The 27896-nt window shown below is 39.6% G+C and overlaps 2 protein-coding genes across 11 annotated transcripts in view; one reads left to right on the top strand and one right to left on the bottom strand.

Moving 5' to 3' along the window:
* Positions 1-14540, bottom strand: part of LOC105390826 (synapse-associated protein of 47 kDa) — a 46221-nt gene extending 31681 nt beyond the window's left edge. For 2 of the 7 annotated variants that reach the window (XM_038106930.2, XM_038106929.2), the window contains exons 1-5: positions 14165-14540; positions 13512-13721; positions 10473-10555; positions 9615-9674; positions 9091-9212 (exon numbers count right to left, since the gene is read on the bottom strand). In XM_038106930.2, the coding sequence (XP_037962858.2) occupies positions 9091-9212; positions 9615-9674; positions 10473-10555; positions 13512-13721; positions 14165-14292 (603 nt within the window). In that variant the 5' untranslated portion in view covers positions 14293-14540. The remainder of the gene's footprint in view (positions 1-9090; positions 9213-9614; positions 9675-10472; positions 10556-13511; positions 13722-14164) is intronic. The other 5 variants (XM_038106931.2, XM_038106925.2, XM_038106926.2 and 2 more) reach the window with 5 other exon arrangements.
* Positions 14541-14711: 171 nt separating this feature from the next.
* LOC105397557 (ubiquitin carboxyl-terminal hydrolase 8) overlaps positions 14712-27896 on the top strand; it is a 28280-nt gene continuing 15095 nt past the window's right edge. Inside the window, exons 1-13 of one of the 4 annotated variants that reach the window (XM_048622091.1) lie at positions 14712-14991; positions 15070-15300; positions 15699-15838; positions 16783-16945; positions 17649-17805; positions 20313-20448; positions 21656-21768; positions 22683-22802; positions 23799-23924; positions 24331-24460; positions 24778-24956; positions 25628-25717; positions 26214-26336. In XM_048622091.1, the coding sequence (XP_048478048.1) occupies positions 14894-14991; positions 15070-15300; positions 15699-15838; positions 16783-16945; positions 17649-17805; positions 20313-20448; positions 21656-21768; positions 22683-22802; positions 23799-23924; positions 24331-24460; positions 24778-24956; positions 25628-25717; positions 26214-26336 (1806 nt within the window). In that variant the 5' untranslated portion in view covers positions 14712-14893. Of the gene's footprint in view, positions 14992-15069; positions 15301-15698; positions 15839-16782; positions 16946-17648; positions 17806-20312; positions 20449-21655; positions 21769-22682; positions 22803-23144; positions 23191-23462; positions 23470-23541; positions 23595-23798; positions 23925-24330; positions 24461-24777; positions 24957-25627; positions 25718-26213; positions 26337-27896 lie in introns of those variants that run through there. The other 3 variants (XM_048622093.1, XM_048622094.1, XM_048622092.1) reach the window with 3 other exon arrangements.

Raw genomic sequence — 27896 nt, 5'->3', positions numbered from 1 at the left:
AAAGTATGTTGGACTTATAAAAGACAAGAATTTGTTTTCTGATGTGTTTCGTAAAATTGAAACAATAGAATAAAAACATATTGAAATGAGGAAAATCTGCTATATACCCATATAAACTTTAATAATAAACAGGGTCATCGACGGCTATCAAGCATCATTCGATTAATTAAATAATAGATCCTAAAAAAAACTGATGAGGATAAAATAATAAGAATTTAAAGATCTTAAAAGCTCGCAAGTATAAAACTGTTTGTCAGTTGTAGCTTTGTGGAAGAATAATGGTACCTACTTGAAATTTTCAGGAAAGTATTAATTATAAAGAAGTTCTGGCTATTTCTGATGATATTTCAAATGAAAACATACTTAATCTTATTTTAGAAACAAACACGGTTCCATTGCACTACACAAAACTTTAACAGAGCTTCTAGCACAGATGTCGACAAAAGCAATGCTAATCTCTTCACGATATTTCCTTTATCCTTTAAGGGCGGATTCGACCAACGTCGAGTAACTGCTTACTCGCGAGTAACTGGTAGTTTACTCTCGAGTAAGCAGATTTTTCATTCTACCAAACCTGAAACCAAGATAAGTAGCTTATCCCAAGAATAAAATGTTATACCGCCAAAATTGACCGTGTAACGAGCTTATCCGAGAGTAATTTTGTAATGGCGGCAGCACATCAGCTGATTAGAAAACAGTCATAATGACATATAAACACATCTGTCAAAACATAAACAAAAGTACGTTTAAAGGCAAAGTCTCAGAATAACAACAGCGAATAAAATATTAAAACATAAACAATTTCATACTTTTATAATCCATTCAAACTAAGTTGGCATGTCATTTCTATTGCATGCTTTGAAACGCAGCTATTTTTATTTTAGTTGCATTACAGTTTCGTTCCTCGTTCATTCAATTTAATCATGGTATAACTTGGTAGAATGCAAATGTACTTATCCTAGATATTTACTCGCGTATAATTTTAATTCCGGTATAGTTATTCTCGTGTAACGTGATGTTTGGACGAATTCACCCTAAGACGTCTAATATACGAACTTATCGCCGCGACGGGTTGCGCATCTCTCCTTAAGGCTCCATTGGGACCTATTGTTAGCTGCTACCATTTCTGAATTGTCCAATAGCATTGTACGTCGACGAACATACAAATATATGAGAGCATAAATCAGGTTTATGTTATGATTACACGGCATGTTCTGGAGCGTAATGGGCGGTGGGAGTTATGATTATTAGAACTCGGGCGTGATACAGCCAGCGAGTGATATAAATTGATAACTGTATCACAGAATAAACAAATTATTAGGTGAAAAGGCGTTTTGGTAAGAACGAACGGTCCTTCATTGTCATACATTGTATGGGCACAGGCTAGTGGTAAGTTTGTAGAGAAATACACTGTGGATGCTAATATCAAATAGAAAAACTTATTATTGAATTACATTTTGCAATCACCGTGTACTTATTAGTTAACTAACAGAATCACCTAACTGAATTACCGATTTTACATGGATCAAAATAGGCTCTTAGGATATGCCTATATAATATTCTACCATTATTTTAAACGCTACTATGTATACCCTAAACCTAAATCTCAGGAGCACAATTCTACTCTAATTGGCCGGGTTACATCAATAGTGCGGTCAAAGTTCAAAGTTCCCCAGTTACATAACATCATCGCGATAGTTCTATAGGTTACAAAATGGCCGACAAGTTGGTGCACAGATGCGTGCGACAGCGGCGATGGCTGTCAGGTTCTGGCGCTTTGTGGAAACTTGCATAGAAATACACGTATTATACTTAGTAGAGTCCGACAATGCTAACTTAGATAACAGAAAAAATTGCCCACACAAAAAAATATGGTTAGCAATTTTATTATTCTTTGACACTAAAGTGGTTGGATTTTTTCTTCTTCATTCATTTAGGAATACCAGTTAAAAAAAAAACATTATTATTCTTTATCTTGATTTGCGTCACTCAAAATAACACTTAATTAAAATCATGTTTTTCGTTCCATTTCTGGGAAAGGTTGTTCATGAATAATATTGCCTCCTAAAGAGGCGGACGTCGATTGAATCGCCAAATCTAATCACCAATCCGACAAACAAGTCAACACAAACATTAATGAGAAACCCGGAACACCGAAGACAACCAAAACTAATGAACAAGTTCAAACAAACAAAGCCAAGTCCAATTCAGAGTTGAATTTAATCAGTAATAATACTGAACTGAGTTTGACCACTACGTTTGGTACAAAGAAAAAAAAGAATGTTTGAGGATCAAAACGGTTCAGCCCAACGCCATATAAATGCCAACATACAGGTCGATCTGAGAATCCCTGTTTTAAAAGTTGATAATAAAATAAATTATTGTTTATTAAACTTACAAAATTACATAACTTGAACTGTCCCAATAGCTCTGCCAATTCAGTAGTCGTAGTATCATACTGGTCAAATTCCACCCAGCTATAACAATATTTACAAAGAAATTCATGCACGTTTACCATTCCGAAAATAAAAGCCAGAAAAGACAGAATAACTGAAGCAATCACGGGGCCATTGCGGGGATCCCGGGACACAGAGTAGAACGGCCCCACAGAACCTCAGAGAGCCCAAAAAGGTTGTATTTGACCTTTTATTAGGTAAGGAAGGAGATTGACCACAAAGAAATGGACGTTTGCCGTCGGTTGATAAGTAATTCACTTACGCATGGTTACTTTGTGGAAATTCCAAGAATAGGAAAAAAAAATAATCCAGATAAAATAAAATAAAAAAGATTGCCGCAAAAAAACATAAGATAATCTCTTTTCACGAAGGTTGTATCCAATTTCATATTTATACATGACGGTAAATTGAAACAAGAACTTTCATCACATTACAGCGAGATTGAAAAGAAGCCGACTGAATAATTATTGTAACATGTTGTTTCATGTGTAACATAATACTTCAGCTTCGTAATTGAAAATCATATTTGTACAATGGGATTTTTGTAATAGCTAAAGTTTTGCAATCCAAACTATACCTAGTCTCTCGTTCAGATACTATTTATCCATTTAATTTTTCTATGCCAAGCCATGGCAAAGTTATTGGCAACCTAATTAATACGCTTTATTCGAAAACTCCAAGCATAGAATAACGCAATAAGTTTTTTACAACCTCCACGGCCTGATAACGACGTTGGCGAGTTATAAACTTTTAACGACGGCCCACGTTGGGCGCCAAGAATTATTTTATTTTGCGCTCACACCCTCGAAACACAAGGAGGTAAATGTAATTTAGTCCCAAGTAGCGAGTGGGCACATCGCCGCGCAGCTCTGTATGCAAATTAACACCGGACAAAGGAACTGGGGCAAAAAGCTCGGCTATTCTACTAATTACATGACCCGTGACTCACTTACATAATAATATTTGTAACGGCGTCTTACGGTCTGAGACGGTTTTTTTTTTTACATACACTACTGTGCATTGAAATAACTTTTTCTTTTTCTATACTAATTTGATATTAAAGACAGAGGGCGCTCTGTAACGTAAACATTACCTCCGTTTAATTAATTGGTTTTTAAATTTGATATTATTAACTCGTTAGTCGAAGTAAGATATTTATTAGTCATGGTCGAGGTAAGAGTTTCATCAAACAAGGTGTTAGTCAAGATTTGCAATGAAAACTATGTATCTAGTAAAAGCACCATGTACTGTGTAAATTTCTCTGTAAACCACGATCAAATATTTATTCACATGACTTAAAAAAAAGCCAAGTCATAGACGACGAAGCGACCAAGAGTGTAGGTGCGAGCGGGATGAAAGGGGAGGAAGGCCGTGTCAGCCGCCGCATATCTGGGTCACAGCGTATAAAAGACTTAGGAAAGTTGAGATTAGTGGCCATGGGGGCTTAGTGCCGGTGGCGGTGCAAATGGAATTAAAAATGCTGCCGTATTAGCAGTATTATGCGGTAGTGTATTGGATGGAGGAAAATGTGAATTTAATTTCGTTTTAGTGCATTCCCCACACTCTTCTATCGATGACAATGGGGAAGAAAACAAGTGAAACTTTGGCAGCACTAGCGAGTGTGCCTTTTTGATTCTGACCAATTACATTGTTGGGGAGAAAAATGGCGACTGAACCAACCAATTAGAACTGGGAAAATAGTCGCCTAAGGCGCCATCTGTAATTAGCTTTTAGTTTTTCTCCCCATTAAACACTACACAAGGGTTTATCAATGTTGTGAAAGTATTTTCTAGTCAGATTAGCGTCAGTCAGCGCTGGATGTAGTTAAGAAACAGGTGATACGTCACTCGAGGAGGTTACTTTCCCGCATTATGAAATGTATCAAAGTGGAGACAAAACACGAACAAAGAAATAATCACAAACAAATAATCTCACTATCCCGCACAGCAACCAAACAAAGCACACATCAATCCAGATTAATCCTGAAACGGTTCATTAACAGCGGAACCCGCGACTTCATGTTCCGAGTGGGATTGGATCAGCCTCGGCATTACAGACTCGATCCCCGCTCAAGGCTCTCCAACCGCGCAATAAGTTCCAAGAACCCTGACAAGCGGAAAGGAAATACCACCCTAATAGCATTTTCCGATATCGAGTTTTAAGCAGCGTAAAGTGTGGGACCGAAGGATATTTTTGAGGTCGCGGTCTCGGACTTTTGACTTGTTTAACTGTTTAGGTGTAAATTGTTGGCAGACGACAAGAGGACTCGACTGAGCGTCGCGGCGTGTCGTGAAGTCAAGGTTTCCATATAGTTTTATGGGATTCATTTGGCATCTTGCGACGACACCATGACGGTCGACAATACGTCTATAGAAATACATAGAAACCAATAGTGACGTTGCAACACATAATCTGCTTCAACCTGATATACACCTTCTTCTTCCTAGACTTGTCCTTATTTACAGTCGGATTTGTGCGTCATGTCACGCCATTTTACCCTATCCTCTGTCATATCCTCATTCACTCCATACTCACTCACACCTGACCTAAGATTCTAAAATAATACAAACACAGCCTCTGCAATATTCAAAAGAAATATTTTTGCTTCTACCTCGTAGTTCCTTTGTAAAGCAATCTTAAACAATAGCGGTTCTACTCCTTGAGATATCGTGTAATTTAAAAGCGCCTCAGTAATTACCGCTGTAGCGCTTTACAAATAACTTAAAGCGAAGGCTGCATTAGCCGGCAGCAGGTGTGCTAAGAAACTAGCAGCAACTAGCGCTAATGGGGTTTTGGTTTGACGGACAGAAATGTTCAGTTTTTAGCGTTAAGCACAAACGATGTGATGAAAATGTGGTTTTCGTGTTGTGGTCTCATTAGGATCTAGAATTTCAGGAAGAGAGAGCGTATAGATATAGATATATTCGACTGTGATTATCCGTTTCAAACTTCTCCACACCATGTACTATAAGGAGGCATGATGCGCAACACATAATACACTCGCGAGCAATGTAAAAGTTCCAGTGACAGAGCGCCAAATTACTCCTAAACAGAAGAGGATAACTTAATCACGGCGTCTGCAATTTTAAAGTACATTTCAACATTGCAGACGGCGTCGGCGGCTATCCACCAGCCTTAGAATAAAATGGGGCCATTTAGTGTCGGCATTTTGTCAGTGGAACTTTTTCATTACTCACCCTAAAGCCTAGTTCACTCGCCTATGTGAGGGCAATTTTTCATCATGTCTAGTTACATTGCCAGCTGACGCAATCGCACCCACAACGCAGCTCATTACAAGTATCCGCTGACATCGGAAGGCTGCAGTGCGCGGCCCAGTTCCACATCCATGCACCTTGGAGCCGTGCCAACGGAGCCCCACACACAACCGGAGCAATAGGCCCGGCGGCCTCACGTAAGTGGAACACTGGAGGTTTTGGCTGCACTCTTAGGGGTAGATTGGTTACGAGTCGTTTGGAAGATTTTTTGAACGTTGAAGTTTTGAGGGAATGAACTGGATTCATTTTGATAAAGCAGTCGGAAGGAAGTAGGAAATGTAAATGAAGAAAATTTGAAATCTTTTCCCCAGCTATAGGAGTTAATAATGTTAGCAAAAAAGATCAAAGGAGAAAAGTAATTAAGTAAAGAAATGGGTTGCAGTGCGGGCGAATATGAACGATGAATAATTGAAAAGAAACGAGTAGTCTAGCATTCCGTTATCTTATGAAGTCACTTCTATAATTTAACATTCAAAGACCTCGTTCAAGCGCTGACCTCAATCTCGCAAAGAGGAGAGTCAACAAGAAAGTAATTTCCAACTGATAATTTCTTGCAAAAAGAAATAAAAAGTATCTAAAGTCGCGTCAAATACAAGAGCAAGACGGATAAGTAGAAGAAAACTCGATATTTTCATTAATCTAAGCATAATTTTGCTCTTAAAAATATACAGTAATAATATAATTTCCACAATTGATAATTTCAAGTTGTGATTTTATTGTTTTTGTGTGTATGTTGAATATGTGCTGAAACTTTGTTCAAAGCTTCATTTTATAAACGCTGTATAAGTAATTACTTTGAGCATAATATTTTCACGAAACAATGTCAAATAGAACCGAAAAGGCTTTGAAATGGAAACATAAAACGTTATTGCAAAAGCAAAATTCCTCTGCTGCAGAATATCACTGTGTTCATTATTAAATTTCCAATATTATCCCATTCTAACTGTCGACGTTTAGTTAATCAAATGAATACCAAATCAATGGTTAAATACAACGAAATAGTTAAATTATACTGATTCTGTAAACAACATTATTTACAACAGAATTTAATAACAATGGTCCGTTAATTAATATGAAAACACTATCGAAGTAAACCTACTAACGAGAGTTTATAATGAACTAGATTTGAAACAATACCTTTGCCCTTCCCAAATAAATGGGTGCCACAAATATAGAGGCGTATTTCCAATTCCTACAACCATTCCTACAATTCGTAGCACCATCTCATATGCAGGTTGATCAGTTAAATCGGACATAATTTGTATTCATCTGACAAATGCTTAACTAATATAGAAAATAGCAGCTGTTTTTGTATCGAACCCATTTTTTCTTTCGTACCTACTCATTTGCGCTTTCATGCACAGTATTCACGTTTCAATCAACCACATTCAATAATTTTGCACATATCCGGCCCATGTCCGTTTCGCTAAATTGATATAAATGAAAACAGCCAACAGTGATTCTGTTCACGACTGTTGGTACTCAGTGGATGCCATTAGCAGATGTTAGCGGGGATGTGTTGGGATCTGGAGCAGTTTTTACGTTTGTTCCTGACGACTCGTTAACGCTTCGGTACAGACTTGAGAGCTTTTCGTCTACTAATGGCCGCATTTATAGAGGGCACGGGAATGCCAAGGGAGAATTATTTTTTATTATTTAACAGGGAATTGGCCTTTCCTCCTTCCCTTCCGTCATGGGGTGCAAGAAAGAAGCCTCCGATAGTGAGGTATAAACTATATTTTATATACGCACAATCAGTGAGAGACTGACGCTATTCTGACTGGCAAATCCTTTCACCACGGCGACAAACTCTAACCCAGCTCTGGCTAAGATAAAAAGATAAATGCATATACCTTTTTATGACTCAAGTCATAAGTGGCACAAACTTATCGATTAACACGATGTTAATTAAAACCGGGCCGCAGAAAAAGCTTCCCTCAAAAGGCGAAATAAAACACAAGCCGTTTCCAACAATATTACGACTGAAGATATAAAAGGAGTAGTAAATAACAATAATCGTCTCATATTGTCGCGACGGTGCGGCTACTAAAAGCTTAACTTCGTACGTCGTTTCACACTATTTATCAACAGACTACCACGATATAAGGTCGTAAGGTCAGCTAATGCTATCCACCCTTAAAGGTTCCCAATTCAGTTAAAGAAAGAAGCTTCGGCCCGATCGAATGGTTCTTGGCCTTTAAGTGCTTTTCTATTCGATTGGAACTCGTTTGGATCTGAAATTTATTGTAGTTAAGGTATGCTTTTTCGAAAACATTACAGGTTATTCAGTCAGTATACAAATAGTTAGGTATGTATTACGTTTTATTATAAGGCAGCTCCATAACATATTTAGTAAATCAAATCAATAATTATCTATCAAAATCAGAATCGGGATCCCGTTATTAATCCAACAATATCTTCAATTAGCTATGATTCGCCATGACAGCCAGTTAATTAAAGGAAGTGGTTTGGCTATATTAAGTGATCTATATTAGTTTCGGCGTGCTTCATTATAAATTAATCAACATTGACATCAATGGCAAATACACAATGAGTACGGGTGTATGGATGGATATAGAAAATTACATAATTACAGAGAAGCGTTAAATCAGATTATTTATATTTTTCTTAGGTTGAAATCGAATAATCTACATAAAAAAATAACCACAATACAGTTAACTTTAACCGAAAATATCCCACAAATCGGATTGTATTGACTATCTGTATCAAGACAGATTTACAGGGAAAACACGATCTGTTTTCTTATCGGAGCCATGTATTTTCATAAGACACAACCCTTGGAACGATTTAATCGTCAATATTTACTTTCCCCCTATTTGTTCCGGTCGCTCTGAGTCAAATATATCTCATATAAATAGAAATTCAGGCTGCGAAGGCGATGAAGGTTTGCAATAGATATAAATATTGAAAAATTCAGCTTTAAAATCATTTTCCGATGTTAACTTCTCATATGATGATAAGATGCCGTGTTTAATCGAGTAGAAGTTACGATAAATTGAATCGTTTAAAGCTGCACAACCAGCTGAATCGAGTTATCGAGTCTTTTTATGTCCTCTTTCCGGAAGTAAAAGGTTTTATAGAGATTGAGAAAAATCAACATCGAGCTCGTCATTTGAGTCTGATGTAGAGGAAAATTAATACAGGATCATTTATTTCTTCCATCGGGCATCGATGAATAGGCTCAATATAAACGGTAAGTTCTTTCAGCGGGCGTTCCTCAAGGCACGGTACTCGGCCCCATTTTATTCCTCTTCTATCTCAACATCAAGGCGGTGACCTGAAACGCTAGTTCAATTCTAATGGAAGATCTACTTCTAGAACATTCTAAGAGTACTCACGTTCTTCTCGACGGTCTCCTTGATCTTGGCGCTGGCCTCGCTGACCTTCGCCCCGGCCTTGTTGACGGCCGAGTACAGGAAGTTGCCCAGAGACTTGGCCCCAGCCACGGCCTTAGTGGTCACTGCGGGAGGAAATCACTAGTGTAAGATACTGGAGATGGAGATACCTAAGTCATCATTCATCAGCCTATACTCAATATAGATAGTTGAATCGGGTTATGTTGTGGGCTGATGGTAATGAAGTTTTACCAGTAATCTTTATGTATATGGAATTCTCCTTTAAATTGAATAGTTTTGCGCACAAATACATGGGTTAGACTATAAAATGGTCCTAGGAATATACCTACATATTATAGAATTTCAATTTCAATCGTCGTCAACGCGATAAGCAGTATTTCTCAATATGTCTTCTTCAAAGAAAGATCACAAAAGATACTAAAATCAATGGCAGAAATAAGCAAAAACAGAAACTGGAGAGGAGTACAGATAAAACAAAAAATAAAAACGAAAATATAAATACTAACGCTCTTGCATGTCTGGCACATCGCTAGCATCGACTCCGAACATCTTTTTACTGCGAGCGGCTGTGAATTTCAAAACAAAAAGGGTAGCAACATAAAAGTAGCAAACTACAAAAGGTAACATAAAAATTATATGTATAAAGGAAGGTATATAAGAATCAATACTACAATTATAAAGTAAACTACACTGAAAAGGAATTATAATAATAACAGAGGAGTATTAAAACTTAAATAAACAACTCAACATATACGATATTAAAAATAAGATAATAGGCAAGTGGGTGGTAGGTACACACAATTGACGTCAGACAGCCTGAAGCGGCGAGGGAAGCGCGCAGATTTTAAAATTGCAGACGTTACCTTTGTCCCCCTTTTCTTGTTTAAGGGCTTACGTAGACGATGTACCTACTATTTTCCTTTGTTCATATATTCTACATATTTCATCAAAGAAAACTTAGCTAGCAATGCTTAGGTATCATTTATACGCGGTTTTCCACTCGTGAAATATAATGTATCGAATATGTATAATATATAACATAGGTAAAGTCTACTTTAATACGTAATTTACGAATAAGAGCGGTTTCAGACTAGCGCATTTTTTGCGCACTGAGAAACCAGATTAATCAGCCAAGCGGATTGCTAAATTTCATCAGTCATAAGCATTTAGCTTGTAGCAACCCAGCTTAAACTGTTTTAACAGCGTGCGGCATTGATCACGCATGCGGGATTGCCCCGCACGCGGTCATTCGTATGACAGAGCTCTCGAGACGCGGGAAGATGACGGCCATCCCGCGCGCCTAAAAACAGCCTTAAGTAATCTAAGTTACCGACATCCATCTCCTCGTCAGCAGCTGAACTCACCGTTCCCTCCGACGGCGGCGGGCTGCTCGTCCGTGGGCGTGCCGCCCGTGGAGCCCGGCCGGCTGTCCGCGCCGCCCGTCGCGCTGCGGGGAGATGGGGGTTAGATGGTGCTGGTGGTGGCAGGAGGGGGGAAAGGTAGCTTTAAAGCGCGTTCCAGAGTCAAGACAAAACTGCACGAGACGCAGCGAATACCTTTTAGAAGTGTAGAAGCCCTTTTCGGCAGGTCTCGTCAGTAGCTTTAATAGTGGATAGTTTTGTCGAGACCCGAGACAAAACCTCTCAGAGAGTATGGAGCGCGCTTATTGCGAGTTGGCGCAATTCTTGGTCGCTCCGCTCACTATACTGGAGCCGAGGCGGCGTCGTGGTGGCATCGCATCGGCTTTAACGCACAGGGAATTATGTCTCATATACAATTTAACTCGCCTCGCCTGCTCCGCGACTCTGCTTCGACTTTAGCAGTAACCATCGACTTGATGGCATATAGAAAATATAGAGAAGGCACGTCTCTTGGTCACCGCCGCCTCGGCTTACGTGCAGTGAGCGGAGCGCTTTACTCGTATGAATGCGCAAAGATATTGATATTAAAAAGGTCTTCGATGTAGAGCAATGATCGCGATTCGCGTTCTATTTGGATGACGCCTAAAGGTGTGTTGGTGTAGGCTGAGGATTTCTCAAGGAGACTCAACTTCGTAGTGAGGCTTATCAATTCAGAAGAGGATGTTACGCTGACTGTATAACTTACGATTATAATAATGTAATTCGTTCTTGTAGAGCGATTAAATAAAATAAGTCTCAGTCATTGATAGAAACCTTTTCTGGGGTTAACATACTATAAATACGATACGTAGTTCTAAACAAATAAGGTACATAATGCTCGATTAACTTTTATATCGATACTAGCAAATGTAGGTTAGGTACCTAAGTCCTAAGTAGGGCATGCAATACCGCAATACCGGTATCCGTAATACCGGGATCCCGGACGAAATTCCTGCTTTTTTCAATACCGGTATTGAAAGTTAATACCGGTATTGAAGTAATACCGGAATCGGACTTTTTTAGGCTATAAATAAAGCGATTAAGATTTAGTTAGCCTTGTTTTCCTATATACTGTGAATGCGCACTTGTTTCCAATCGTTTAATGCAGTTTTCGGCTGCTAGAAATCTACTGTTGACAATGCGTAAACCGACACCGGATGTAAAAAAATAATTTATTCTAAAATTTAAACTCTAAAACTTAATTCCCGTAAAAATCTACAACAAAATACAGAATATGATTGCATTTTCTTGTTTTATTTTGACGTATACGACCTTTAAACACAGTATATGCCATTTATTACAAGGTAGTCTAATACCGGTATTAACACCGGGATCCCGGTATTGAGTTGTAATACCGGAACTCAATACCGGTATTGAAAATTGTTCCGGTATTGCATGCCCTAGTCCTAAGTGTATTGATTCTGGACTATAAAAACAATTGCGAAAATGCGAAAAGGTTTCCAATGTAACTTTGCAAGCACCCACAATACAGAGAATGAATGTAAAACACTAAGACTCTCTTAGAAATTCAAGATCAATACTTTGGTTACCTATTCCTGGAGCAGAACTAAAAGTCATCCGACCAAATCGAATGGTTTATTCTAGAATATAGGGAGGGGATATTGTGAGTTCCTCTAGAGAATTATTCAGTAGGATACCGTATTTTCATATATTACGTAAGTATTACTATGCAATACGAGCACGATTCTGAATGTAGGTAGTCGAAAAGGTTCTGAATTCGATACAATTCCATCTCTGGCTATTGACTCGAATATTTTTGGGCTGGTTTTGATAAAGCGATTCATTTTGAATGTAGGGTGGGTCTCTATAGAATAAGTCATCCAGGAAGTCCTTTGTGAATAAACTTACTAACACAGTATCACTGAATTTAAAAGGCGAATGACATTTTAATAATATCTTGTCCTAGGGAAATAACTACGGTGCACGAAAACGGCCTCCAGGGACGATGTAACTGTACTATATATATGTATACTTATTTAAGTCCGGCGCCCCCCGGCATCCAAAGACCGACGCTATCCTGACTGGCTAGTCTTTTCACCACCACGGTGACAAACCCCTAGTCGGCATGTAGTTACTCGTGTTCGTCCAGAAGTCACAGTACCTACACTCAGAAGACAGAGAGGAGTGCGAAAATATTTACCTACCTGATTAGTATTTACCTAAACGGCCGTTTTACGTTGATCACGTAACAGACTACGCCCAGTTCAGTATAATAAAAAAACAGACTCTTCTTTCAATATAATACGCTATCTACCCAGTAAATGCCTGTTAACTATGTATTATGTTTGCGCTATGCTATTTATTCAGTCTTTTAGTGTGTGTGTTTAACTGCAGGTACTTAGGAAAGTTGACTAAATAGAATGCACAACAATGAAAAATAAAAAATGGGGTCGAGCAGAATAAATGAGTTCACCTTGACGAAAACTAGTTGAAGAAAAATCTAAATGATGTAGACTTGCAGGTATTATCATATGGAGACCTTAGATAACTGGTGAAGTACTAATTCCAGTTATCTTAAAACCCTTTGTCACTGGCATGTTTTATTTTAAGTTTAAGAAAGTTAATTAAAACTAGAAATTTAAAAATATGTTAATCATTATAATTATAGTTAATTGGTGCAACAGTAAGATGAGAAATAATAAATAATTGGTGATTTACACTAAGCTGAAGAGGTAAAAGCAATGACAGGGTGTATAATTATTAATATATAATTATTAATAAAATTACTCATTTAATTAAATACAGATTAATTACTTTAACATGGAAATGTGCATATTTGATGTGATATCCTAGACCTAGAACTCCTGTGAGACTTAAGCCTTTTACACACAGGTCTAGACTCTAGAAATAGCACACCAAAGACAAAGAAAAGCAAAGCCCATATTTAAATAGTTCCTTTAAGGTATCTCCAGCGTATTGTGTGCACAAGCAGAGATTGTAAAAGAGAATTGTAAACTCATCGCATCTGCTAGCCCCTCATACCTAGTGTACCTAGAGTTATCATCATCATCCTTCGGCTCGGGCTTGGGCTCAGTTGGCTCGGCCGGCTCGGCGGGGGCGGCTTCAGCAGCATCTGCAGGGGCGGCCTCGTTTTTCCTCAGCCCTGGAATGGGGATCCCGGAGCCCAGCCAGCCAGTGATCTGTGACTTTGCGTTGTTCAGCAGCTCCAACTTGCTTGCCCCTTTTGTTGGGCTGTAACATACATGTCTCTGTTAGTCACACAGAACATTCTAGAATACAGATTTTAATTCAAAATTGTTTATAAATTCAATTAACAAAGATTCTCATCAAATTGGAATGAATGTAGAAAGCTATTGACATTGAAAGTGAGCATTGTGATGGTTGACCCAGATTTTTTCAAATGGATCAATAAGGTATGCAAATAGCTTATGCAATGACCATGTGCAGCTTTTCTATTATTACTAAACTATTTTTACAGTACCTGCAGTGCAGGGTGCTTATCTAAAAGCTAATCAGAATCCCATTTGATTATTGATTAGTCATAAAAACTTATAAACTCCATTCTAGGTATAAAGTGACGATTAAAACGCGTAACGAAATTAATTTAGATTACACAAAATACTTTAAAACTGAGGTGTTTAATAGATTTTACAAAAGTAAACAAAGAGCCTGACCTTTGTTTTTCGCCTTCGACGGAAGGCTCCCCGGCCTCCTTGGTGGGAGTGGGCACTTCCTCATCTTGAGGCTCGCCCTTCGCGGCTCCCATCCACGAGCTGACCTGATTCGTGAGTCCTGAAAACATTTTCACTTGCACTATCTAAACTGGTAAACTACACAAGATCACAAACGCGGCCAAATTCACTACGCTTCAACAGTTTCGAACATGACACACAGTACGGCAGGGCGACACGGCTGTGGAATGCGCGATCAGCTGGAAAACTAAGTGAAAAACCGCGATCGACCAGGGAAAACGGGAATTCAGTGCGCATGAAAACTTGCGCCATTTGAGTTGCGTACTAAAATTCAGGGTTGCGTTTGGTTTTTGTTTTGAAATGAAGAATCTAGATTCAAGACTGTCAATGTAAATGTCACAATTTTTGCAAAAACAAAACGTTTTGCTTTTACCATAGACAATGTAAAGAGGAAAGTGATAATCATAATCGAAATATTTCGTTATTTATCTAAATATTCGTTATATAGCCCAACACTACATTCAGAAAAAAAACTTTGACATTTGCAAATGACGTTCGCGGAGGTTTTTGTTTGCAAATTTTTTCTCTAAGAATTTTTGGAAAAATCTTATTGTTTTTATCCACAAATGTAGCGTCAAGTGGTTTTAGTGACGAATAGATTGCATCCCATACTTACCCAGTGGCCGAACAGCCGGTGCGGAAACCATCAAAATGGAGGCGCGTCGAATACAGCTTCACCTTGGCAAATGCATCGAGGATCTGGACAATCTTCACAACGTCCCCGATCTGAAGACGAAGAAAGTGAAACTGTGAGTCCATCCACCATTACCACCACCTCTGTCCTTAATCCGTAAGTTTTTCTCCTCTAATTTTGGCCATTATTGTAGGTTATGCAAGACTGCCCAGAAGCTGCTTGAGAGTGCTGAACAAGCGCGGGAGAAGGGTGACGAGGAGTATTCCTACGTGTACTACATGAAGTACCTCCGCGTCATCGGCTTCATCAGCAAGGACCAGGACTACCAGCGACACAAAAAGTACTACACCGACATGCTCGGACCAAAGAACCCCAACAAAGCTATTGATGCCGCAGAGAAGCTGAAAAATAGCCTTATTGAAAGGTCAGTGTGATGATTAGGTGGTTAATGTTAGGATGGAGGGTAAACAGCCATATTTGATGGTGACTGATAAGGTTTTTGTTCATATCAAGATAACATTGACAAAATAATGATAAACATGAGTTTTAGTTTGCTTAAAATAACATGAGTGACTGAATTTTTTCTGAAACAAAATCCTATTGGATTATATTTTATGTGTAAAATTCATTGTAAATTAAATTCTTTTTGCTTATTCTAAGCCAAGTTGTTAAGCCTAGCTTTTTCTTGAAGAGATCAGAATTGATAAGTAGCTTCAGTATCTTCTGATCAGGTTTCCCCACACAAAAAGCATTCCATATTCTCATTATATGAATTCATTAAAGCTAAACACACCAACTTAATTCCTTCTCATATTCTTCCAGGTATTCCAAGGAGCAGAAAGCCAAGCGTCTCAACGACATCAAGGAACATGAAGAGATCAAGCAGAAGATTGAAGACAGCCGCAAGAAGGCCATGGAGGCCGCCCCTCCGAGTGACACCAGCTTGCAGGTCACACTGCCTGGTAAGTAGGAAATCATCATCATCAGGTCGTTGGATTACTAATCAGGTACATAGGGCTAGCAGTATCTTCCTCCATTTGGCTTGATTTGACTCTTTTGATTGAGTTTTTTTTTGAGATTGCCAAGTCCCAGCGCAGTTGCCTCTTTCTCAACTGAACAGCGGCAAGTGGTTTTCAGACATCCCCCCTTTCTTCTGCCTTTCTCTTCTGAGGATATGACTGATTCATGACCACTTTAGAGTTAGAATTTCCGAGTCAATGGGTTAAGCATGAAATACTGTTACATAATTTAAACTTGATTAAGAATAAAATGGTAGAAGTAAAGTGTGGCCTCCTGAAACCATATAAAAGCAAGCAAAAAGTTACAATCAACATAGTGTACATAAAGGTTACATAACTGTACAACTATAACTGGTACTGAGTGTTCAAAGTTGTTTTTTTATACATTATATTGATGTTTTGAAACATTAGAAAACTTAAAAATGTATGGTTAGTTATGCCAGATTTTTGATTGAATACAGACCAGGCCTAGTGGACCACAGCGGCGCAGGACCTGAAGAATTGGCATACAAATAAGGAGGCCTATACCCAACAGTGGGTGATAGAAGGCTGATTATGATGATGATGATTGAATACAAACACTGAATATTATTCACTATTGACTAAAGCCTAGACTTACCACGGAAATATGAAATATACACTAACTATAGTCCTGGTTTCCAAATGGTTTAACCCAGAGCTTTTGTACATACCAGTAGTCTAAAGCAGGTTTATAAGCAGGATAAAGATCATGGATCATACAACAATACCACACACTTTATTTGCACCTAGAGGAAAATACAAAAAAGTGGCCTTATTGCTTAATGAATATATTTTACAACTCATCTAATGAGGAGCTACAGTTGTCTTTATCATAGATATTATCACATCTTTCCCCCACTCCACAGGCCCAGACGAAGTGACCATCAAGTGCGAGCAGCTCTACGCAATCCTCAAGAGCGGCAAGGTGAAGGTGATGATCCTGGACGCGCGGCCAAGGGACGACTTTGTGCGGTCGCACATCAACCACCACGCCTGTATTAGTGTGCCGGAGGAGGTTATTACTCCTGGGTGAGTCAGCACACTGAAAAAAAAAATGAAAAAAAATATTTATTCAGTATACAAAGTCTTAGAACACATACAAACTAAGTTACATTTAATAAATTTAATATTACAATAGTTAATGGGTAACGTTGAAGACCAAGATAGGTGTAGACCTGAGTTTTGGCCTCCAGCACCGTCCGCCAAGCAGCGTGCATAAATAATTCAAAGAGAAAAATAGAATACATGCTCAAGATATCAAAGACACTAACTTGTACACTAACACTATATGGAACCCTTGTCTGTTTTATGTATGAGGCTCCCTTGAATAGAACATTTGTTCATAAGGTCTAAACTGTTTTCCTAAGCTTGGACCAATGCCCACCATATTGCAGGTTGGTGGGCTCACATTATGTGTGCAGATTTCTTCACGTGTATTCTTCCTTCCCAAATTCCAAATAATTCCATAGATTAACTGTCAGCTGAAATTAAAACCCACATCTCTGTCGTAAAGAGCAGGCGCTTACTACTACCTTCTACATTATAAACACCATCATAATAAAAAGCCCTCCAATAACCAAGTCCGCCCTTTCTATACGTTATATGAAGAAGGAAACACATGACCACAAAATGATGGACAGTTTATAAGGAGGCCTATGCTCAGCAGTAAGGGACAAATTCGCTTGATTTTTTAAAATTAAATAACTAATTTACCTCTTACCATCCCTTCCAGCCGTTCAGCGAACATCCTTGAACAGAACCTGCCGGCGGAATCCCGAGCGGTGTGGGCGGGGCGAGCCGCCGTCGAGCTCATCGTGATGCTGGACTGGGGCAGTCGCGCCGCCATCCCCGGGCAGGCGTTGTACCTGCTCAAGACTATACTGCTCAAGGTACAGATAGCCTAGTGGGAGTTTTCAAACGGACAACCCGTAATAATACATCGCAATGGTCCTTATTGAATACTATAAGGTTATTAGTATAACCTCTGCGCTTGGCAGGCGTGTTGTTGATATCAAACAGCGAAAATTAACTCGAATTTAGAAGTATTGCAGCCCTGTACCGCTAGATGGAGACTGTGCCGCATCATACAAATTCACACTTCGCATGCATTATTGGCAAAGTTATAGTGCCCTAGCATATTATAGTGCCCAGCGTATTATAGACAATAGACAACACAACAGCCAGAGTTTTTTGGGCAATGCCCTAAATATACTAAATCCGGCACATAAAGCATATAATACTTAGGGTGGGTTGCATCAACATCCCGGTTATCGTAATAGTTAAGGTTAAACTTAGCAATGACAGAGTCGTTACAGTTAATATTTTACTGCAACGTGTTGCACCATCAAATCGTCGGTCATTGTTAATGTTATTAGGGTTGCTATTCGTTTGAGACATAATTATCCCCAAAGTTATTGTGGGAAACGTTTTTATGTAAGGCAATACCAAATCTAGCTGTCGGACTGAAGCCGTCACAGAGTACATTGTAGCCGTCATTCTCTGTCAAAGCAGTCAAAGTCAACATGTCATAGGAACTAAGTCTGTTGTTCCTCCAAATATTTACCAAAAAATTATCATCAATAAAACCCGCGACAAAGTAGACTCTAATAAGCCTTTTATTAAGAGCGGTGGTAGCTCAGTCGGGTAAGCGCCCGCTTCTCATGCCAGAGATGCGGGTCCGATCCCGGCGCTGACATGTACCAATGAGTTCTTTTAACATAAGTACAATGTATACCATCGCTCTTACGGTGAGGAAAACATCGTGAGGAAACCTGCATATCTAGATTTAGCACATCTAGATATGTGAACCCACCAACCCGCAGTGTACCAGCGTGGTGGAGAAATGGTCCAAGCTTTGGAAGGCAGTTTAGACCTTGGGGATATGCACAAAGGTTCCATTCGAGAGAGCCAGGTGCAGGTACTTACACCCTCAGAGAATAGAATAGAATAGAAGCCTTTATTATTAATTATCTTATTAATTAATTCTTAACAAGTTGAAATAAAAACTAACGATGTAATCTATTAAAATAATTATTTATTGACATCCTTCGATTATGCTCATCATTCCTGTTAACTGCATAGACAGGTTCCTCTTCATCAGATGATGAATCATCATAAAAAACCTAGCTGGTGGTACAGCACAGGGTCTCTATTTTGTTTACATAATATATTATGCAGCTATGCCGTAGCCACAATAATGGGCTGCACTCTTCTTAGTTCTGTCCTTATTTTCATTGATATATTTCTGTATTTGAGTGATTGCAAAATTTCTGAAAACAAGGTTATTCAATTAAAGAGTTACGTAGGTTACTTTGATATTAGATTGCTGCGCTGAACCGGCAACCGGCAGGTAGCCGGTAGTGGCTGGATAAGGAAGGCCGAGGGCACAGTGTTGTTTCGCTCCTTGGAAGAGCCCATGGCTAGAAGTGGACGCTTATTTGGTGGTGAAGATGATCATTACACCTACAACATAATAATAGGTGCACTTACTTAGTCGTTGGAGGCAGTAAGAAAGGTTCTAGTTTTAAAGCCAACACACGAGCCACATTTTTGAGACCTGGAACCTGCGAATCTATCAGTTCTCTGAAAGTACACCTTTCTCTTCATATTTCGTAAGTTCCGTACTTACTCCACCTCAATCTCAATTTCTGAGGAACTTGTTTCAAGCACTATTTCACGTAGAAGCGACATGATAAGAATTATTGAATATTAATATTTGTACGTAATACTGTTACTTTGAGGTTATACAACGGGTTTGACAGCTACCTGACTTTAACTTTAACAGTAACCGGCCAACATGGGGTGGTTATGGTTATCGTTAAAGTTATGACGTCATTTTAACCATAGTTGAATGGTGCAACCAATTTTTCGCTTAACCGATGCTTTGACAGACGATGTGACGTTTGCAATAGTTAAAGTTAAATGGTGCAACGCACCCTTATATTCGTCGAAATATGATAGGCCCGTGGACAGCTCCAAAATGTATGACTGCTGTCATAGCTGGTATCAAACCTAAATCATGAAAAATAGTAAAAAACAATAAGTAACTTTTGGTGCTTCAAAAGTTCTTTTTTCTTTCGGCCGTTAAATATTAAGCCAGATTATGTGTCATTTTATGTATTTCATCAAGTAAATCAAGAGTAAATAGTAAATTTGTGTAGCAAAGCTTAAATAACCGCATTACTTTTAAAGATGACTAACGCTGAGTTGCAGAAAGGGACATTAAGCTAATGTCGGCATTAAATATATGTCTGTCTCTTTCTGCCCGTATACTGTCAAAGCAGGGCAGCTAGTCATTTAAGGTCGACATTAGTTTAAAGTACCTTTCTGCAACTCAACGTTAGTCATATAAAGTAATTGTACTTTAATTCTAACACACAAACCCTTCCATCCACAGTGGGACGTGAAAGTGCAATACGCGCGCGCCCCGCTCGCCCTGTGGGGGGGCTACTCCGAGTGGCTGCTGCGCTACCCCGCGCTCGCCACCGCCCCCGCCGCCCGCCCTGCGCCCGCCCCCGCCCGGGACATGCTCAGTGAGTTGCACTTTTACTTATTTATTTTATTTAAACACTTTATTGTATACAATATACATAGGTATAACAATAAAAAATTGAGAGCATGAAACTAGACTAGTATACAAGGGCGGACTTATCGCCTCAACGCGATCTCTTCCAGTCAACCCTGGAGGTAAGGACACAAGTGGCGACACTTTGATAGACAATACTACGGGCTTGATGGAGTGTCGGTGCAAAATAAATGTCTCACTTTTCAAATGAGCTTCTATTTTGAATTAAGTATACCTAGTTCAATTAAAAGAGGATTTAAGTATTAAATAAATAAATATAAATAAATAAATATGTGGGGACATCTGACACACGGCCATCCGACCCCAAGCTAGGCAGAACCTGTGTTATGGGTGTCGGACAGCTGATATATCTACACAAATACATAGATAGATAGATACTAAATATAAATATCAACACCCAAGACCCGAGTACAAATATCTGTCTTTAAACAAATATCTGCCCCAGCCGGGAATCGAACCCGGGACCTTCGGCATAGCAGTCAGGGCCACTAACCACTACGCCATTCGACCGCCATTAAATCTACCTGATTGTACATTATTTGTTCGATACTATTATATTATTACTATCTTATATCTATCGTAACATTATTACTTCTGTAAATTATGCAATATAATAACAGTACAGGAAGTATAAAACCTGTAAGTAGATAAACAATGTGAAAAGGATCGAAACATAATTGAGAGTACAAGAGAGTATAGACAGGCGTATGATGAATCCGTCCGCCATTATCTATTTATTTATTTAAACTTTATTGCACAATTTAAAACAGTAATAATGTACAATCAGGTGGAATTAATGCCAAAAGCATTTTATGCCAATCAACCATTATCATATTGTTCCTTTCTATTCTATTCTTAGAGGGTCGAAGTTCCTATACGTGGCTCTCTCGAGTGGAACCTTTGTACATATCCCCTTGATTTCAGCTCAGCCAGCCTAGCTCCCGAGTAAACTGGAGCAGCAAGCCTGGGTGTAGCAATAGCTGAGATTGTTAATTTATTTACACACATAACAACTGTTTCAACTAATAAACTGTTTTGTCCCTCTCCGACAAAGAACAATTTGTTCTTTGACAGAGAGGGACAAAACAGTTTATTAGTTAAAACGTTCTGTAACTTCTCTATGAATAAGGGGGTAATTATGTATCATGTTCCAGGTGAGATAGAGTACCCGAGTTGGTCGGACATCGCGGCGCCGGCGTCGGGCGTCCCGCCGCAGACTGTGAACAGAAACAAACTCGGGGAGCCCGTCGTCGACCGGAGTAGTAAGGTGAGGAAAAGTGGTACTTTTGTAATAGGAATTGTGATATACACTGTACTACTTATAAAAATATTTTTCATGTAGAATTTATTCAAGAATCAGAGATTTTGACTCATTTCATGTATTTGATATTTCGTAACTAAAAGACATCAGCTTCATCATTTTAAATGGATGTTCAACACGGTATTCGAGTCTTTCATAGGGTATTTGAACATCTATAGAAACTTGTTTCACTTACGAAGTCTTCTGATAGGGCAGAACCTTTCAAGTTTACATTCGTTTAAGGGCTGATTTTTCCATAGTCAGATAAGTGTTATCTGAGGAATAAAATTTTAGCTGTCACTGTCTAATACAAACATTCAGTCGCGACAGCATCATAATTATTCCTCAGATAACTTTTATCTGACTATTGAAAAATCAGCCCTAAATGAAACCAATAATAAGTTTTTAATTTCCCAAAGTCGCAAACAAAAATTGATCAGCAGCTACCCCGTTTTTCTTTAAACCTGTACATAATAACTATCTCTGTTACATTCCCAGGTAACTTTAAAAAAAAGTACTATAATTAAAATATTACCGCATAGAATGCTGTATCTGGAATTATATATTTAAATCATTGAATATTTTCGGGCCCCCTTTAACATTTTTTTTATTTACGACATTTATTTCATTGACGACCGAATGGCGTAGTGGTTAGTGACCCACTGAGCTGACTACTGAGCCGAAGGTCCCGGGTTCGATTCCCGGCTGGGGCAGATATTTGTTTAAAGACAGATATTTGTACTCGGGTCTTGGGTGTTGATATTTATATTAAGTATCTATCTATCTAACACAGGTTCTGCCTAGCTTGGGGTCGGATGGCCGTGTGTGAGATGTCCCCACATATTATTATTATTTCTGAACACCCTGTATCACATTCCCAGGCGGCGGCAGTACAGGTGTACCGCGAGCGCTCCCGCAGCATGGCGCAGATCCTGGAGCGCCAGGAGACCATCGCTGACACATCACTGACGCTGGAGATGCAGAGGATCGAGTGCGAACAGGTGAGAGATAGAGAGAGAGAGAGAGAGAGATCCAGGACTAGTAGGAGACCATCGCTGACACCTCGCTTACGCTGGAGATGCAGAGGATCGAGTGTGAACAGGTGAGAGATAGAGAGAGAGATATAGATCCAGGACTAGTAGGAGACAATCGCAGACACCTCGCTCACGCTGGAGATGCAGAGGATCGAGTGCGAACAGGTGAGAGAGAGAGATAGATCCTGGACTAGTAGGAGACCATCGCCGACACCTCGCTCACGCTGGAGATGCAGAGGATCGAGTGCGAACAGGTGAGAGATAGAGAGAGAGAGAGAGATAGATCCTGGACTAGTAGGAGAACATCGCCGACACCTCGCTCACGCTGGAGATGCAGAGGATCGAGTGCGAACAGGTGAGAGATAGAGAGAGAGATAGATCCTGGACTAGTAGGAGAACATTGCCGACACCTCGCTCACGCTGGAGATGCAGAGGATCGAGTGCGAAAAGGTGAGAGAGAGAGAGAGATAGATCCTGGACTAGTAGGAGAACATCGCCGACACCTCGCTCACGCTGGAGATGCAGAGGATCGAGTGCGAACCGGTGAGAGAGAGAGAGATAGATCCTGGACTAGTAGGAGAACATCGCCGACACCTCGCTCACGCTAGAGATGCAGAGGATCGAGTGCGAACAGGTGAGAGAGAGAGAGAGAGAGAGAACAGGTGAGAGACAGAGAGAGAGAGATAGATCCTGGACTAGTAGGAGACCATCGCAGACACCTCGCTCACGCTGGAGATGCAGAGGATCGAGTGCGAACAGGTGAGAGATAGAGGGAGAGAGAGAGAACAGGTGAGAGATAGAGAGAGATAGAACAGATGAGAGATAGTGTGGAAAGGACAGAAAGAGAAAGAGCGCGAGCGAAAATAGGTTGAATGTTTTCATTTTACAACCTTTTTTAAAATTATTTTATATTTTATTCTACCCATTACACTCAAAATTCTAACACTTCACAATAATTTCCAGGACTGGGAGAAAACCCGCGTTCAACAAGAGACTGCAGAAAGAGACGAGCTGAAGGCTCTCTTCCAACTGAGAGAGCAGGAGATCATCTCACAGCTGATGCAGTTGGAAAACAAACAGTATGACATGGTGAGTGAATTGGTTATTACAGTTTAAAACATGTTTTTGAAAAGAAGAGGCAGAAAAAGTGCTGTATGTCACAGTATTTAAACATCGATGCTGTAGTATTTTGTACTTTTATTGTTTGGTAGATCTGAGTATCTGGTATTTACAAGTATGATACGGGTGAATCTTGGAATAAGCAGAACGAGAAACCTTTCACCAACACCCAAGACCCGAGTACAAATATCTGTCTTTAAACAAATATCTGCCCCAGCCGGGAATCGAACCCGGGACCTTCGGCATAGCAGTCAGGGCAACTAACCACTACGCCATTCGACCGCCAAATTATTTCAAAATTGCTTCAGTGGATCCAGCTAGGTCTTTAAAACTTCATATAAAATCCACTTATATTCCCCAATATCCTCAAAAACAGGAACAAGAGAACCAATCTCTCCGGGAGAAGCTCGAGGAATACCAACGTAAAGAGAAAGAAGAAGCGGAACAACTGGCGGAGACCATCACCAGTAGTAGTGCGCCCGCGCAAAGTGATCTACAGCAGAGCGGTGAGTCAATATCATTATCATCAACCATAGCTTAAGGATGGATGGATGGCTGCTCAACAGATTAAGGAAGATCCAACATGATCATCGTCCCATTAGGCAGAGGAGTAGAAGCTAAAACTTCTTCCAAAAATGTTGCTTTGTAATGCGTATTATCAGCTGTCTGATACCCATAGATTAGGCCCATAGCAGGGTACCGACATCGGTTACGTAGTCAGCACATTTTTCGTCTGATTTCTATAGTGACCAGGGCTCTGCCTACTTTACGGTTATATGTTTTTACATTTTCAAATACCAACCCAAAACCTTTCCCCCTCCAGAAACGGCCCGCCTCCTCCAAGACCACCAGCTAGTCTCCGCCGACTTGGCGCTCAAGAGGCAACGCATCCAGCAAGTGGAGGCTCAGCGGGCGCGGCTGGACCGCACGCGGGAGCGGCTGGAGGCGCAGCGGAAGAGACGCCTGGCGCAGGCCAGGGCCAGCCGCAAGCCCGTCGAGAAGGTAAATAAGTATATTATCTTATACAGTCTACACATATACATATAAATACATATACAGTGTAAGGCAGAGAAATCTGACCCCTCTCAGAAGCATTGTTACTATGAGAGGGGCTCAGGTTTCTCTGCACATGACCGTACATACAGACAAGAGCCGAAAGCCAGTAGACAAGGTAATAGAATCAGGTAAATAGGAAGAGAATCTTTCCTTTCCAGAACGGTATAGTAAACGCAAATGATGTATCTTTACTGCGATCCAAAAAAAGCAGAGCCAATGTAGAAGCTAATCCAAGTTTCCTTTTTGCGGCTCAAACCAAACGTAGCAATACGTGGGCACTGTTTTACAAAACTCAGTGTATATTAAATTTCATTAAATAAAAAAACATGTAATCTTCTGCCCAATTTCACTGTCATCGGTGCCGAACTGCCGAAGAAATTCTAACGCTGATTACGAATTTAAACCTTTTTATGCCTTACCACAAAAACTTAGACAGTATTCAACAGATTTTTTGCGCTGTCAAACGCCTATAAAACCTATTAAATTTGGTTTTAAATACTAGTTAAACAGTTTTAAGTTTTTTGTGGTAGCACATAAAGGCTTTTGTTGAAACCCATGTGATATTTTTACCCGGTACATTATTCCTGATATTTCTAACAAGTGTATCATTCCGTCAGGATGAAGATGGCGACACATACATGGTGTCCCCGGGCGACAGTCCCCCGCCCGGCCTCAACCGCTCGCACTCCTCGCCCAACATCGCCAAGGTAAAAAACCATAAATAAAACTTACTAAAATTAGTTTATTGGAAAAACTGTTATCAGCTACAAAATGACAGGTTGACAGTTATTTAAAAAGAACCGCGCCATCAGTGGCAGCAATATAAACTGTTACGGGAAATCTATGAAGTCAATCATTTTGTAAAATACCGTGGAGATTTATACCATTTCCGATTATTATTGTATACTTTGTAAAATATACCTACCATGAGTCCTATAACGTTTCATTGAAAAATGCTTATGACTGGTAAATAAACTTTATTTACCAGTCATTTTCTCTTGAAAAAAAAAACTAAAATGTATGGATTTGACCACTGTCATAGAGCTCATGCTTTATTTTACAGACATAAATAAATCTATCAATTCAATAGTGTCTGAATTTTTGTACATTTTCAATACGTTAAATTGCCAATTTTTTGACTTATTGTTAAGATTATGAGTATTATTACCTACATTCGCAGTTTAACCCACTCTCTCCCACCAGATATCCTCTGACGAGGACGAACCAGCCGTCCCCACATTCGACCGCAGCACCAAGCCCGTGCCCAAGGTGGCGCCCTCTAGCGACCTCAAGCAGAGGGACTTCCAGCCGGTTTGGGGGGACGTGGTGAGTGTAGATGTAATGCTGCTATAACAATTGGCTATTCGTATTTGCGTATTTGCCAAATCTTCCACTGGCTATAGTTAATTTTCTCAAATAGACATTTTATAGGCAAATACGCTGAATATACTGATCACTTACTGAATAGTCAAGTGGGGTAGCAGCACAAGATAATGTTGAGGTTTTGTAGGTAGTGAGGAAAAACGACAAATATGAGATGATTGTGACGCTTACAGGTAAAGAAGGAATACCTATGTAAAATGGCGAGCTGACGCATGTGGCAGTCACTCTCACTTATGTGAAACGGCTGTTATTTTCGTTTTTTCCTTTACTCTAGTGTTTGTCACCGACACTAAAAGAAGCGGTAATCAAAGTGACATAGCTTGTATGAATTCGAAAGCATAACTATAATTTAGGGACACAAATGGTGATGGTTTTGTTCTCTAAAATACTACACTTCCATAGGTAATCTAAAAAAGATGAAGAAGCCAAAAAGCGAACCTGTAACTTAATCATAAAATATGCATTACACCTATAACAATTTTTAACTAGCCACACAGATGACCTATAACCCTTTGAGCAATCAATGCCGCCTGTACCCAGCCAAGGCCGGGAAGCCTAGGCAACGCACTAAGACCTACGTTACTAAACAATCAACGTGTACGTTACACGATTAGTCCATCATTATATGCGCGTATGTGTGTGTGCGCTTTGCGTCTTTGTGGTTAGTAGACTCACTTGTTGAACTAGAGGGGGTTATACGTTATGTGTCTGTAGCTTTGTAACGATACGTTAGGAAGTGACATATCTGTCACAAGTCATTGAAGTCCCAATTTTTTTAATTTCCTATTCATTTCTCAAAACACCCAGTTATCGGCAGCTGAATGTACAGTCAGCTGCATAAGTAGCTATACACTTTTTTACCTTTTTATCTGAAACCGCCTGTCAATTCATTGAAACATTGACGGTTCGTCAGTTTGACAAGGTACAGAAGTATAGCTAGTTATGCAGCTGACCGTACCTACACTGATTGATAGAGGAAGATAACGCTAACTTTGCTATGAGTAAAATATGGGATAGTATTTTCTTCTAGTAACCCTAAACGAATGAAGAAGAAATTAACAACGTCCTTCGAGAAAATAAGTACAAAGGATAAATCATTTGTTTGTTGCGCCAATTAACTTTATTTTTATTTTTACACTTTTGTTAATATTGCAAAGTTGCGTTGCCAACTTCAGACACGTGATAATGCGATAGCAACCCGACAATAAATGTCCGAACCGCCTAATCGGTCACCACACGTCCGCCACACGTGTGTGCGGGATTAGCGCCCAATTCTCACGAGGCAACATGGCCGCCAACGTGACGGCACCTCACATTGTGTAATTGATATGTCTGGGTGACCACTGTTGTCATCTACACATGTTAGGCGGAAATAGAGAAAGAAAATGCTGACTTGGCAGCGGGTAAATCTAGGGAGATTATATTTTCTTTAACTGGTATCCGTAAATTAATGAAGATGAGCAATTTGTACCATTTTTTGTCGTGTTGTCACAGGTTTCTGTT

This window comes from Plutella xylostella, chromosome 7, assembly GCF_932276165.1.
Source record: "Plutella xylostella chromosome 7, ilPluXylo3.1, whole genome shotgun sequence".
In the NCBI taxonomy this organism is placed as follows: Eukaryota; Metazoa; Arthropoda; class Insecta; order Lepidoptera; family Plutellidae; genus Plutella; species Plutella xylostella.
Note: the sequence above shows the minus strand (reverse complement) of the source record. Positions and strands in the feature narration are given on the sequence as shown.